The following is a 13,244-nucleotide window of genomic DNA, read 5'->3' on the forward strand; positions in this document are numbered from 1 at the left end:
AAAAGCAGTATCTGCAATTCATACATTCAAAAATATGTACTGAGTGCCTACTATGTGTTAGGCACTATTCCCGGCACTGAGAATAAAGCAGTGAGCAGAGTAGACAGAGTCCCCATAACCACTCTATGGGGTGGAGGGGACACAAGCAATAAACATAAACATGCCATAACACATTAGAGAATGAAAACTGTGATGGAGAAACTTAAAGCATAGTAAGAGACAGGAGGAGGCAGGGAGTGTAGTTAACACTTACACGGTCAGGGAAGTCCTCACTAATAAGGTGACAGGAAAGAATACATCATACGGATGTTTTGAGGAGGAATATTCCAGGCTGAGGAATAGCAAACACTTCCTGAGGCAGAATGTTTGTTGATATGTTTAAGAAACTACAAGGAGGCATAAGGTCTGCTAATTTGAAAGGTATAATGAAGCAGACAACAACATACTTTTTAAAACACTTAGCTCAATATGAAGCCACCTAGTCAAAGTATAGTATAAAAGCTTAAAAATCTATGATTTTCCATTTAAATAAGGTAATTAAGCTGGGAAAATTCTGACCCCTCCTAAAGGAAGTATTTTTCAAAAGCCTTCTAAAACCAATACTTACTTGTCACAAAAATCAATACCACACTATGCTGTGTAAGTTAAGTACATATTCTGCATTTATCTCTAAACAGAAAAACAAAGGTAAAGATAGGGAGATATAGGGACACTTAAGTAACTATTCTTTCAGAGCGTTCTATTAAAACAAAGAAAAGCAGAGCCCCTTTTTCACTCAGGAAAATAAATCAGCTCAGAAAAAACTGAAAAGCATTAGCCTACAACTACTATTTAAAAGCAAATACAATTTTTAAAAAGTGAATTTTCATATTTTATACAGGATTAAGTCAAGCAACAGTATGAATTAATAAAATAAGCATATATACTAACTTTTCCACTCAATCAAGTAACTCCATAAAATATTTTTAAATTCTCCATGACCAGGGAAAACAAGGATTTAAATTTATCATTTTAAGCAACTACAATAAAATTTAAAGATGAGCATCACCCAGGATAAACTTTACAGCACTTGACTTCACCAGGAATTACATCATATAATCCAAAATATGAATTACAAAGCCATTAAAATTTGTAGAACTTTTTGTATGCCACTTGTTCTCCCTTCACTGCTTGCTTGGGTCTAAAATCTCAAAGGCTATGTAGTAGTTTACAGTACTGGTCCATATTCTTTATGTTAACAGGATCCAAGATTTTAATCTTCCATATACAAATCTAAACATTATAAAATCTTAACTAAATTTTATCTCAGTTTAAGGAATTCCCTTATCTTCGGTTGAGATGATGCATGGATAAATTGAAAAGCCTGACAATACTAAATGTTGGTGAGGCTGCAAAACAAGCAGAACTCTCCCACACACTGCTAAAGGGAATGTAACTTAGCACACATATGTTTTATAACTTACCCACCACAAACCCTTGCAATATACCCTCATCTTCATATCTCCCGATCATAATTCCCACTACTGAACGTCACGCCAACAGTAATCTTTCAAGAGTTCCTTACTGACACTTTCATTACTCTCTCTCAAACACACCGTAATAGTCAACCTCTAGCCATTTGAAGCAAACCAAATCCTACAGTGTACAAACAGCACTGAACACAGTAACATAATATCTAAACCTAAAATACTTACAAAACTGACATCTACTGCCATAAAAAGAAAAAAAAAAAACGTATAGAAATAGACCTAGGCAATTTCATGGAGTTTTCACACTTAATATTTATCTCAGTGTGACAAAAGTAATAGAAAACATGTGCAAAGAGTAAACAATGAGAACAAAGAAAAGGAGTGACTTTAGGAACTTTTAAAAACAACATTTAAATCTGCTCCAGGCTCAAATTGTGAAAAAGATAAAATAATCTCAAAAAAATGAACAAATTTAAGAAGATGGTGATATCTGCTATAACAATTAGACTGTGCTATCTTTAAAAAGTTATCTGTTTTACATTTCCTTCTAATTATATTACTTGATATTATGAGTCAGTGAACTTACTATAAAAGAAAGAAAGGAAAAGAAGAAAAAGAGAGAAAAAGAAAAACTTACTGGGATTGAAAATTCTTCAGCCAAATACTTCAAGGAAGCTGCTTCTCTTGCCAAGAGCTTGTTCCTTTCTCTCATGTTGCCCTGAAGCTGTGTATCAAACTCCTTTCTTACCACAGAAGCAATGGAGTCAATAATCACAAGTTTAACTCCTTTCGAAATAATTTCTTCTTCTAAGGATTCAATCCTGTAAAAGCAGAATTTATAAAATAGTGGATAAATTTAAGATATAAAAAAATAGGGCATTGCAAAGGTTAACCAACTTAAAACAACAACAACAAATTGTTCTTCCCTAAGTTACAGTAATGATTGCAAGTATGCAATAAACATAACTTACTTTCAGCTCTTCTATACATATTACACTCTTTTGGAAATAGACCAAAATGTTTTCATTTAGTTTCATGCCTTGGTTCTCCTATGATACTGCTAAAGCTCCAATTTTAGAGTAAACCTACTTGTGGTAGCCAGTCTCCAAAATGGCTCCCATTTGCTCCCACCTCCTGGTATTCACACCCCTGTTGAGTCCCCTCCCATGCTGTACCAGGGAATGATGGTACATCATTTCTGAGAGTAGTTTATAAAAGATACAGCTTCCATCTTGGGCTCTCTCTTACCTGCCCACTCTCTCAGGTCACTCATTCTGGGGGAGGTAAGTTGCCACGTTATAAGTAGCCCTGTGGAGAGGCCCTCACGGTGAGGAACATCCAGGAAAAAAGGGAGGCCTTTCAGCAACTACATGAGTGACCTTGAAATTCTCTAAGATTCTCCAGCCCCAATTGAGCCTTGAGGTGACTGGCCAACACCTCGACTGTAAACTCTTGAGCAACCCCGATCCAGAAACACCCAGCTAAGCCACTCCCAGACACCTAACCCTCAAAAACTATGTGAGATAATATATGTTTGCTGTTTTAAGCTGCTAAACTTTGGGGTAATTAATAGATAATTAATACACCACTTAGTTAATTAAATTTAACACATTTTATTCATTTAATTTTTTTCTTTTTTGGTGAGGAAGATCGGCCATGAGCTAACATCTGTGCCCATCTTCCTCCACTTTGTACGTGGGACACCACGACAGCATGGCTTGATGAGCGGTGCATAGGTCCGCGCCTGGGATCAGAACCTTTGAACCCTAGGCCGCCAAAGAGGAGCACATGAACTTAACCACTACGCCACCTGGTGGCCCCTACGTTTTTCGTTTTTAAAGAAATATTTCAACCAATAGGCTATCGTAAGTAAAGAAGAACAGTGAAATAATTATTTCCCATAATCCTAATATGTAGGAATGTTTTTTCACTCAGAAGCTGAAAATATGAAAAACAAAAAATAAATCTTCAAAGTATTACTAAAATACCAAAATCTAAAATGGTGTACCTTTGTAGAACTTCATCACAGCTGAGCTCCCGATAAAGATGAACTTTACTGCTTGTCAAAAGTAATTTGTCCTCATTATTAAAATATCCGGGAAAACGAGACTCTGCTATCTCAACCAGTCTGTGGGGAAAAAAAACAGCACAAGCGAAAATAGTCAATGATATTTAAGGCCACATTGCTGAACCTCTAATGAATTTTACTTAAGAAACTCATAAGCCACAAGTAACTCTAGAACAAAAAGCCTTATCAATAGAGCAGGTATAAACAAAACGGCTTAATATACAATTTTGGAATGTAAGCTGCTTCCTTTATAAGCAGTGAGAGAGGTTAGCAGTCAGAGCGTGAGACCAGCAAGGTCTTTTAGATCTCATCTAATGTTGAGCAAGCAACAATGTCTCTGAGGTTTATTTTCTGGGAATATATATGTTTTTTTATAAATGATAATTTGACTAGCAGCTGTAAGATATGTTTAGTAAATAAGAAAAATGCTTCATTTTCGTGAATGAAAGAAATATATTTGAACAAATATAGAATATTATCATGCTAATAATCAGATATCAGTAAGTCTCCATGTCTCAGGCCATAAAAATATGCTTTCTGAATTAAAACTTAATATATACAAAATCCTATCCAATAGTTCCTTGGTAAACAGGAAATTATTTTCTAAACAAACGGATGGTGTCCAATATTTCCTGAGTAAACAAAAAATGGTTTTCTAAACACTGAATGCTGACCTCAAAGCTAGATCTAATACATGGGGTAGGCTAAGTGTAGGAGAGCAACAAGTTAAAACAGAGGCAACTATCATGATTAATAGTATAAGACATGGAGAGCAGTACTAGAAATTTCAAGTATTTCTGGTTAAAAATGTAAAAATCTAAATCTTTGAGTCTAACTGTCTCCTATTTAAAAAGATACTTTATCATCCCAGTAATTAACCATCCAAGCGGGACTGGAAGGAAGGACTGTAAACACTAAAACCATCCTATATTTTACATTCCATTCAAAGACACAAAAGAACAGTGATTTCATTTCTAGATAGTCAATGAGTTCCAAGAAGAGGCTGAGAACTTTAAAGATATAAACAAAATAAGTTCCTCGCATATGCGATAATCAGAAATGAAAGAAAAAAATCTAAAACAGGAAAAGCAAGAAATAAAAGAAAACTAGTCAATAACTTTTTTAAAGTATATTTCAAACAATCTGAAAAGAAAAGGCATCATTTGGTTGAACAGGAAAAGAAAAATTACTTTAGGAGTAAAGATATGTAAAGAGTGAGAATAAAATGGATCCAATGACCATTCAGGAGAAGTGCTTGAGAAAGGAATAGGGATTGAAAAAAAGGAGGAAATGAGGTAAGTGATGAAAGCAAGCAGAAATGAGATGACATTGGCAAAGGCAGAACAGGCAGATTTTGAAGGTTTGGGGAAAATGTGTAAATTTCTTGATTAGAGCAACTATTTGCTGAGTTTAGTGCTAGTCAGAAAAGTCAGCTAAAAAGTTCTGACACTTGGAACCCACTGACTTTTAGTAGGCTAGGTATGGCAACATCTGCCAGAAACATGAAGTTTTTCAAAATTTGGACACTCAGTTGATTAGGAACCAGATTGAGAGTACCTAACTCACTGGCAACAACTGAACAGCTGACAGAAAATAATGATTTTCTTCCTCCAACACTAGGCTGGATTTCAACTAGTGGCCTGAGTGGTGAAAGGCTCTGGAACTTATTACTGCTCTCTCATCCCATTAAGGCCCCTCAGAAGGAAGGAGGTCAATCTATAGACATGAACTAACTTTAGTCACAGTCACTATGTTAAATAACTGTACCAAATGGTATTTACATACCAACACCCTATAATTTCCTATAAGTTTCTCCAAATGTTTTCTATTTTAGAAAAGATATCTAAAAATATATAAATCAAATATAAATATAGTATTCTATATGCCTCAGATTAATCATAGCAATTTCCTGTGACAATCTTCATTACAAAGATCTTTTCTGGTTAGAACAAACAACAGAAAAGACTTATCTTTTGCTCCCAGACATTAATTACATAAAGTTTGAAAGCAATGCCATCTGGTGGACATCTTTTCTATAAAAGTGTTCCTTTCAAAGGATACACTTAAGAGTCATTCATTCAGGGGCTGGCCCGGTGGCGCAAGTGGTTAAGTGCGAGAGCTCCGCTGCAGTGGCCCGGTGTTCACTGGTTTGGATCCTGGGCGTGCACCGACGCACTGCTTGTCAAGCCATGCTGTGGTGGCCTCCCATATAAAGTGGAGGAAGATGGGCACGGATGTTAGCCCAGGGCCAGTCTTCCTCAGCAAAAAAAGAGGAGGATTGGCAGATGTTAGCACAGGGCTGATCTCCTCACCGGAAAAAAAAAAAAAAATTCATCCATTCAACAAATATTTATTGAGGACCTACTATATGCCAGGCACTATTCTAGGTGCTAAGGATATGGCAATGCACAACAGCAGCAAAACAAAACAAAACCTTTCCCTCATGGAACTATATTCTACTGAGAGAGACAAACAAATAAATACTACACGCCAGGTAGTAAGGGCTCTAAAGACAATGAACCAGGATGAGGCAAGAGACTGTGACAGATGGAAGCAAGTGCTATTTTATGTAGGGTGGTCTGGGAAAGCCTGTTTATTAAGGTGATATTTGAGCAAAGGTTTAAGGGAGATGACAAAATGAACTATGGATATCCAGCGGAACAGCACATAGGAAGAGAGAATTATAGCAAGTGCAAAAGTGTAACAAGATGCCTGGTGTGTGTGAGGAAAAATGAGGAGGCTAATGTAGCCAGAACACAGGACGTAAGAGAAGAATAAAGAGAAATAAGGTCAGAGGACTAGCCAGGGGCCAAGATCACATGAGATCCTTAGGTTTGTGGTATTTTGTCTAGATTTTATTTAGTAAAATGGGAAACCTAGGAGCAAGACTTACATGATCTGATGACTTTTTTTTTTTTAAAGAATCACTCTCGCTCCCAAATGGAGAAGAGGCTGCAGATGGGGCAAGGGTGCAAGCAAGATCAGCCAGTGCAGTAGGCCAGATAAGAGATGCTGGTGACTTGACCTAGACAATAGCTCAGGTGATTAGAAGCAATTGAACTAAAAATATAGTTCAAAAGAGGAGCTGAAGGGATTTCTTGACTAATTGGATGAGCATCTGGAAGAATGGAATTACCATTCACTGAAGTGGAGAAGACTGGATTCAGATCAAGGTTTTTGTTATTAGTTCCCCCGTTACTTCACAGCTCTTGTATAAAATGAAGGTTAAAAGCTTTACATTAGTGACCACATGCCAACTTGAAATAAAACATATGCTTAATGTAAAAAAAAGTTTTCCAAAATTCTAGTCGAAATATAATATCGCAAATGTGCTGAAATGTAAATTTATGGTTTCTCAAAGCTTCTTGTACATATGTAATATTTTCCTGTTCATTAATTCAATATGTATTTCCTCAGCACTGTAGTATTATTAAATACAATAATGTGAATCTATTAGTTCCTCACAAATTCCAGAAAATTCCAAAGTTTTGTTTCAGCAATAATAAGTACTTATGACTAATTTCCATTTTCTATCCTAGAAACTCTTCAACCATCTCCCCCAATCCCCACCTTCTAGGGTCCTGGGTCCCATCTCTTGCTTCCCCAGATCTCTCAGTTTTCCTCACACACATATGCATTTGCAGTTCTAAGACCAAGCTTTATTTTCATTTATTCATTTTATTTCTCCCAAAGTTTTATTTCAGAAACCTCTATTACTATTTACCATTCATATCACCTTCCTTTCTTATTCTTAACCTCCAGTTCCATCTTTTTCTAATTATCTCCAATAGGGATAATATAGTATTCATTCAATTCATGTATACTGGAATGCTCATGGTTGCCAAAATTTCCACAGACAGGTTACTAGGTTAATTTATTTAGCCATATTCTCAAGGTATATAAAAGCACATAGTGTCTAAGACTATATCAGATCTTAAGCATAAGTCCAACAGGTAAAATAAAAAAAAAAAACAGACTTGTTCTGAATCAGTCAGAAGGAGGAGATCCAGAACTCTGCCTGCTTAGCACTCCCCTCACCCCAATGTAGTTCCTGAGTACCCAAGGGCATCAGACTATACTATTATCTAATTATTAAGCAGGCTGGAGACACAGCTGGTCTATGATGAACATATTACTTTAGATTATCTTCTCAAAGACATGTATAAATAAGCTAGTTAGTGTCTCGCTTTAAAAAATATAACTAATCTTTCCAAAGTGCTTGTAAGTACATCACCTGGAAGAGTTTCTTTTCTTTATACACTTTAAACTTACGGAATTTTTATTTATTCCTCCTCTGTTTTCTCCCTCCTTCTTGATAAAAAGATATCTAGCCATTTTTTATGTGGACACTTTAAATATATTACAAGTTTACTTGTCAATTATACCTCAATAAAGCTGAAAAAAAATTTATTTGTCTCCATTCCTGAATTGGTGCCCCTTAAATTTTGTCCTTGAGGTGAGTGCCTTACTTGCCTCACCCTAATCCTGGCCCTGGGATAATGTACTGAATAGTTGAATTACGACTCATTTAAAAATTAATAAGATAGAACAAATGAAAGTAAACTAACAAGATGAAATTTATTTGGGATAAAAGTAAATCTGGATGTTAGCTGAGGGCTGATCTTCCTCACAAAAAAAAAGGTAAATTCAGAAAGTCAACTTTGTACATTCAGAATTGGAGATTCATGGTGTAGCATGAGTTCATGTGAAAAGGAGTTAAGAGCTTTAGTGGACTATAGGCTCACCATATGCTACCAGTGTCACATGGTTACTCAAACACTAATGCAATTCAATCTGCAAAAAATAGGAAATCACAAAGATAACTCTATTCTGCACTGGTCAGAGTACTGGAGAACTTCTAGGTTCAGCATTTAAAGATCAACTTCAATTAAGCAGAGCATGTTCAGGGGACTAAGATGATGGGGGAATATGGAAATTATGTCATATGAATAATAATAGAGGTAAAAGGGAAGAATTAGTTTTGGAAAGAGAAGATTAAAAGCGTTGGGAACAAAATCGCTCTTTTCAAATACAGTGGTTCTCAACCCTGTCTGCGCATTAGAATCGCATGGGGAGCTTTTAAAACTTTAGATGCCCAAGTCACATCCCCAACAAAACGAATCAGAATTTTGCTAGTGGACTCTAGGCATCAGTAGTTAAGCTCCCCAGACGACGCCAATGTGCAAATTTGAGAATCACTAATTCAAAGGACAAGTGGTAGAAAGATTAGCCTTATTTTGTCATGTTTCATGAAATAGAGCTAGCTTCACAGAGGGTTACTTTGGCTCAACATAAAAAGTACATTTGGGGGCCAGCCTGGTGGCCTAGTGGTTAAGTTTGGAGCACTCTGTTTCGGTTCCCAGGCACGTACCTATACCATTCATCAGCAGCCATGCTGTGGCGGCAACCCACATACAAAACAGAGGAAGATTGGCAATAGAGGTTAGTTCAGGGTGAATCTTCCTCAAGCAGAGAGAGGAAGATTGGTGACAGATGTTAGCTCAGGGCAAATCTTCCTCAGCAAGGAAAAAAAAAGCACATTTGAACCTGTATTTTCTTATTTTTTTTAAATTTTTAATGATACCTATCATAGTTTTTATTCTTTTTTTTCCATCTTTTTTATTCTATGAAAGAATTTATATAAGACTTTTTCTTTATTGAGGTATAATTGGCATATAACATTATATTAGTTTCAGGTATAAAACACAATGATTCAATATTTGTACACATTGTGAAATGATCACCACAATAATTCTAATTAACATTCGTCACCCTACATAGTTACAAAATTTTTTTTCTTGTTAGGAGAACTTTTAAGATCTATTCTCTTAGCAACTTTCAAATAGGCAATACAGTATTATTAACTATGGTCACCATACTGTACATTACATCCCCATGACTTATTTATTTTATAACTAGATGTTTGTACCTTTTGACCTCCTTCACCCATTTTGCCCACCCCCCGCCCCTGCTTCTGGCAACTACCAATCTGTTCTCTGTATCTATGAGCTTTGTTGTTTTGTTTTGTTTAGATTCCATATATAAGAGAAATCATATGGTATTTGCCTTTCTCCATCTGACCTATTTCACTTAGCATAATGCCCTTGAGGTCCATTCATGTTGTTGCAAATGGCAAGATTTCATTCTTTTCTATGGCTGAACAATATTCCACATATATACCACATTTTCTTTATCCATTCATCCATCGATGGGCACTTAGGCTGTTTCCATATCTTCGCTATTGTAAATAATGCTGCAATGAACATGGGTGTGCATATATCTTTTTGAGTTAGTGTTTTCATTTTCTTTGGATAAATTTGGAAGTGGAATTGTTGGATCTTCTGGTAGTTCTATTTTTAATTTTATGAGGAACCATACTGTTTTCCATAATGGCTGCACCAATTTACATTCCCACCAAAAGTGCACAAGAGTTCTCTTTTCTCCACATCCCCTCTAACACTTATTATTGTCTTTTTGATAAGAGCCATATTTAACAGCTGATATCTCATCGTGGTTTTGATTTGCATTTCCCTGATGATTAGTGATGTTGAGCACCTTTTCACGTATCTGTTGGCCATCTGTATGTCTTCTTTGGAAAAATGTCTATTCAGATCTTCTGTCCATTTTTTAATCAGATTTTTTTTTTGCTATTGAGTTGTATGAGTTTTTTATATATTTTGGATTTTAACACCTTATCAGATATAAGATTTACAAATTTTTTCTCCCATTCAGTAGGTTGCCTTTTCATTTTGTTGATGATTTCCTTTGCTGTGCAGAAGCTTTTTAGTTTGATGTAGTCTCACTTGTTGATTTCTGCTTTTGTTACCTTTGTTTTTGGAGTCAGATCTAAAAAATCATCACTAAGATTGATGTCAGGGAGCTTACCACCTATGTTTTCTTCTAGGACTTTTATGAGTTCCGGTCTTTCATTCAAGTCTTTAACCCATTTTGAGCTAACTTTCATGTACAGTGTAAGATAGTAGTCTAGTTTCATTGTTTTGCATGTGACTGTCCAGTTTTCCCAACACCATTTATTGAAGAGACTGTCCTTTCCCCATTGTATATTCTTGGCTCCTTTGTCATAAATTAATTGATCATATTTATTTATTTATGGGCTCTCTATTCTGTTCCATTGATCTGTGTTTGTTTTTATGCCAATACCATACTATTTTGATTACAAAAACTTTGTAATACATCTAGCAATTTATTGACAGAAATTATTTGCCACTTTGTATCACTTACCCTAAGTTCTCTATATGCAAATCCTTTAATCATCCCTCATATTAATCCTTCAATTCACTTTCTCATTTACTTGCTTGTAAGCACAAAATGGAGACAATGCTACATACAGAGACATACAGAGAGTCACAGATATTCCTTTTTGAGTCTCATATTCTCCTGCTTTACCTCTTCTCTAAGTCTAGAAACTATCCCAGTTGTGGCAGACACTATTAATTACCCACCACTATCCATTCCCACTTCTCCCTTGGTATGAGAACCCCAATCTTATTCAGGCAGCAATGTTAACCAGCCTCAGGCAACTCATCAACTATCTTTTCCCCTTACTTTACCATCCTCCCTTGCATATAGGGGTGGCCCAGTGAGAAATCTGCAAGAGGATTCCAGAGGATGAAAAGGAAATCAGCAGAGAAAAGGAGATGGCTATTCTGAAAAAAGTATATTTTCCTGATAAAAGACATAGCTGGCCCTTTCCCTTCCCACTGCCTTGAGCACAGAATGGATACGATGCATAAAAATGTACCAGCCCTAGGTCTCCCTGTCATCACTGAGCAGCAGATCCAGTGCCAGCAACCAGCTACTCAGGTCTTCTTGTTATATGATAAAACTAAACCTCTTTTTGTTTAAGCCACTGTTCTTTGGGTATTCAGTTACTTGCAGCAGAATGCTTTCCTAACTGATTGACCAACCTTCCCCAATAAATCCAAATAGAATTCAAGCAGTCCTGTAACAGCACAAATGAAATGTGACCAGGCAGAACATAGCCAGCTCCATTCTCTGACCCACCATGACAAATTCCAGAAGGTAGTATGAGAATGCTAAGTCTGGCATCTATACAAAAGAGCACTGGTACTTTTTATTCCACCTGACCCTATAACCAGACCTTAAAATGCATTCCATATAGTAGCCAGATGACCACACTTTTCAAGCCTTGTGGAGAATAGACTAGAAAAGTAAAAACAACAAATTTCAACATCTATCCTCAAATGACCTTCATAAGAGCTCCTTGTGCATTATCCAACATAATTCCAACAAATGGACTAAAATTTTACCTCTTAATTTTCCAACCTGCCTTGGGGGCAAGTACTAATACACACATAGGCAGGAAAAGATAATGAAGGAAAATAAGTAAATATGGAGGATGCAAAAAGTAGATAATTAAGGCTATATGCAAAGGCAAAGAAAAACAAACAAAAAGCTCCACAAACTAATTTGGACTAGTCACCTGCTACTGTATTTATGCTGGATTTCACCCAATTCACTGATAAGATTTTCAACCTACTCTGAACTGTAATATTGATAACAATGGAATCATGCAACAGTTTACTCCTTAAGAAGACATCCTACACTCAGTTTTGTATGTGGTACAAGAAAGCAGGAATCTAATTACAGTGAACTGAACAGCTGTTATCAGAATAAACTTAATCCTTCAATTCTGCAAAGCAAATTCCCCAGGACCTTTGTAAGAGCTATTTATACATTAGCTACTTATTACCTAATTGGCTATTTAATACTTACTTGGCTTGTTAGTTGAAGGCCAGTCATTGGCATTTTAAAGAGTACCTTTCACTTGGACCACCTGAGTGAACCAATGTCTTTACCAGCTTTAGTATCAAATATATTTCAGTGTTCAGATTTCCAGTGGTCTCATATGTTTATGCTTCTGTTGGTTTTTTTTTTTTTTTTACCACTTATTTGTTTAAGATCCAAATAAGTTCATCACATTGCAACCGATCAACACATCTTTTTTTTTTTTCAGCTTAATTGAGATATAATTGACATATAAGATTGTGTGAGTTTAAGGTGTACAATGTGATGAGAGCAATAGATCTTTTAGGTCTCTTTTAATTCAAAGGTTCCTCTTCCAACTCTTTTTTTCAATCTTACAATTTATTTGTTAAAGAAACCAGGTTGTTTGTTCGGTCATTTTCCAGTTTGGATTTTCTGATTGTATCCCTCTGATGTAGTTTAACACGTTCCCCTCTTCTCTGTATACATTGTAAACTGGTAGTTGGATCTATAGATGTTGTAAACTGAAGGCCTGATCACATTCAGGTTTGATCACTCTTCTATCAGGAGGTACCACAATGACTGGCTGTCTTTTTGTGATGCTAACAACCTTTTATGTTTATGAACTGTTTTTACTCACAACATTTCTGACACCAAATGTGCGGGTTGTCCACACCAAGCAATTCTTCAATTCTCTGTGGACACCAACTGGGTGTCCTACAAGTTAACTCAATTCTGACACTAACTACCAACAGTTAGCTCAGACTCCACAAGGCTCAGTCCCATAAGACTGTCCCCACTGCTCCCAGACACCAATGGCAAGTCCCGGGCCTCTGGTACTTCTGACCAACCAGCTATAAATTAGGAGTTCCCACGCCCCCCTACTGAAGTTCAATAATTTGCTAGAATGGCTCACAGAACTCAGGAAGGCACTTTACTTACTAGTACCAGTTTATTAC

General features: G+C 36.2%; 1 protein-coding gene across 4 annotated transcripts in view; it reads right to left on the bottom strand.

Annotated features, from left to right (window-relative positions):
• RAD51B (RAD51 paralog B) overlaps nucleotides 1-13,244 on the bottom strand; it is a 579,835-nt gene that overhangs the window by 533,404 nt on the left and 33,187 nt on the right. For all 4 annotated transcript variants that reach the window (XM_087448333.1, XM_087448336.1, XM_087448335.1 and 1 more), the window contains exons 6-7: nucleotides 3,478-3,597; nucleotides 2,107-2,290 (exon numbers count right to left, since the gene is read on the bottom strand). In XM_087448333.1, the coding sequence (XP_087304459.1) occupies nucleotides 2,107-2,290; nucleotides 3,478-3,597 (304 nt within the window). The remainder of the gene's footprint in view (nucleotides 1-2,106; nucleotides 2,291-3,477; nucleotides 3,598-13,244) is intronic.

The sequence above is a fragment of the Ceratotherium simum genome, chromosome 24 (genome assembly GCF_057802395.1).
Source record: "Ceratotherium simum simum isolate JZ-2026a chromosome 24, ASM5780239v1, whole genome shotgun sequence".
Lineage (NCBI taxonomy): Eukaryota > Metazoa > Chordata > Mammalia > Perissodactyla > Rhinocerotidae > Ceratotherium > Ceratotherium simum.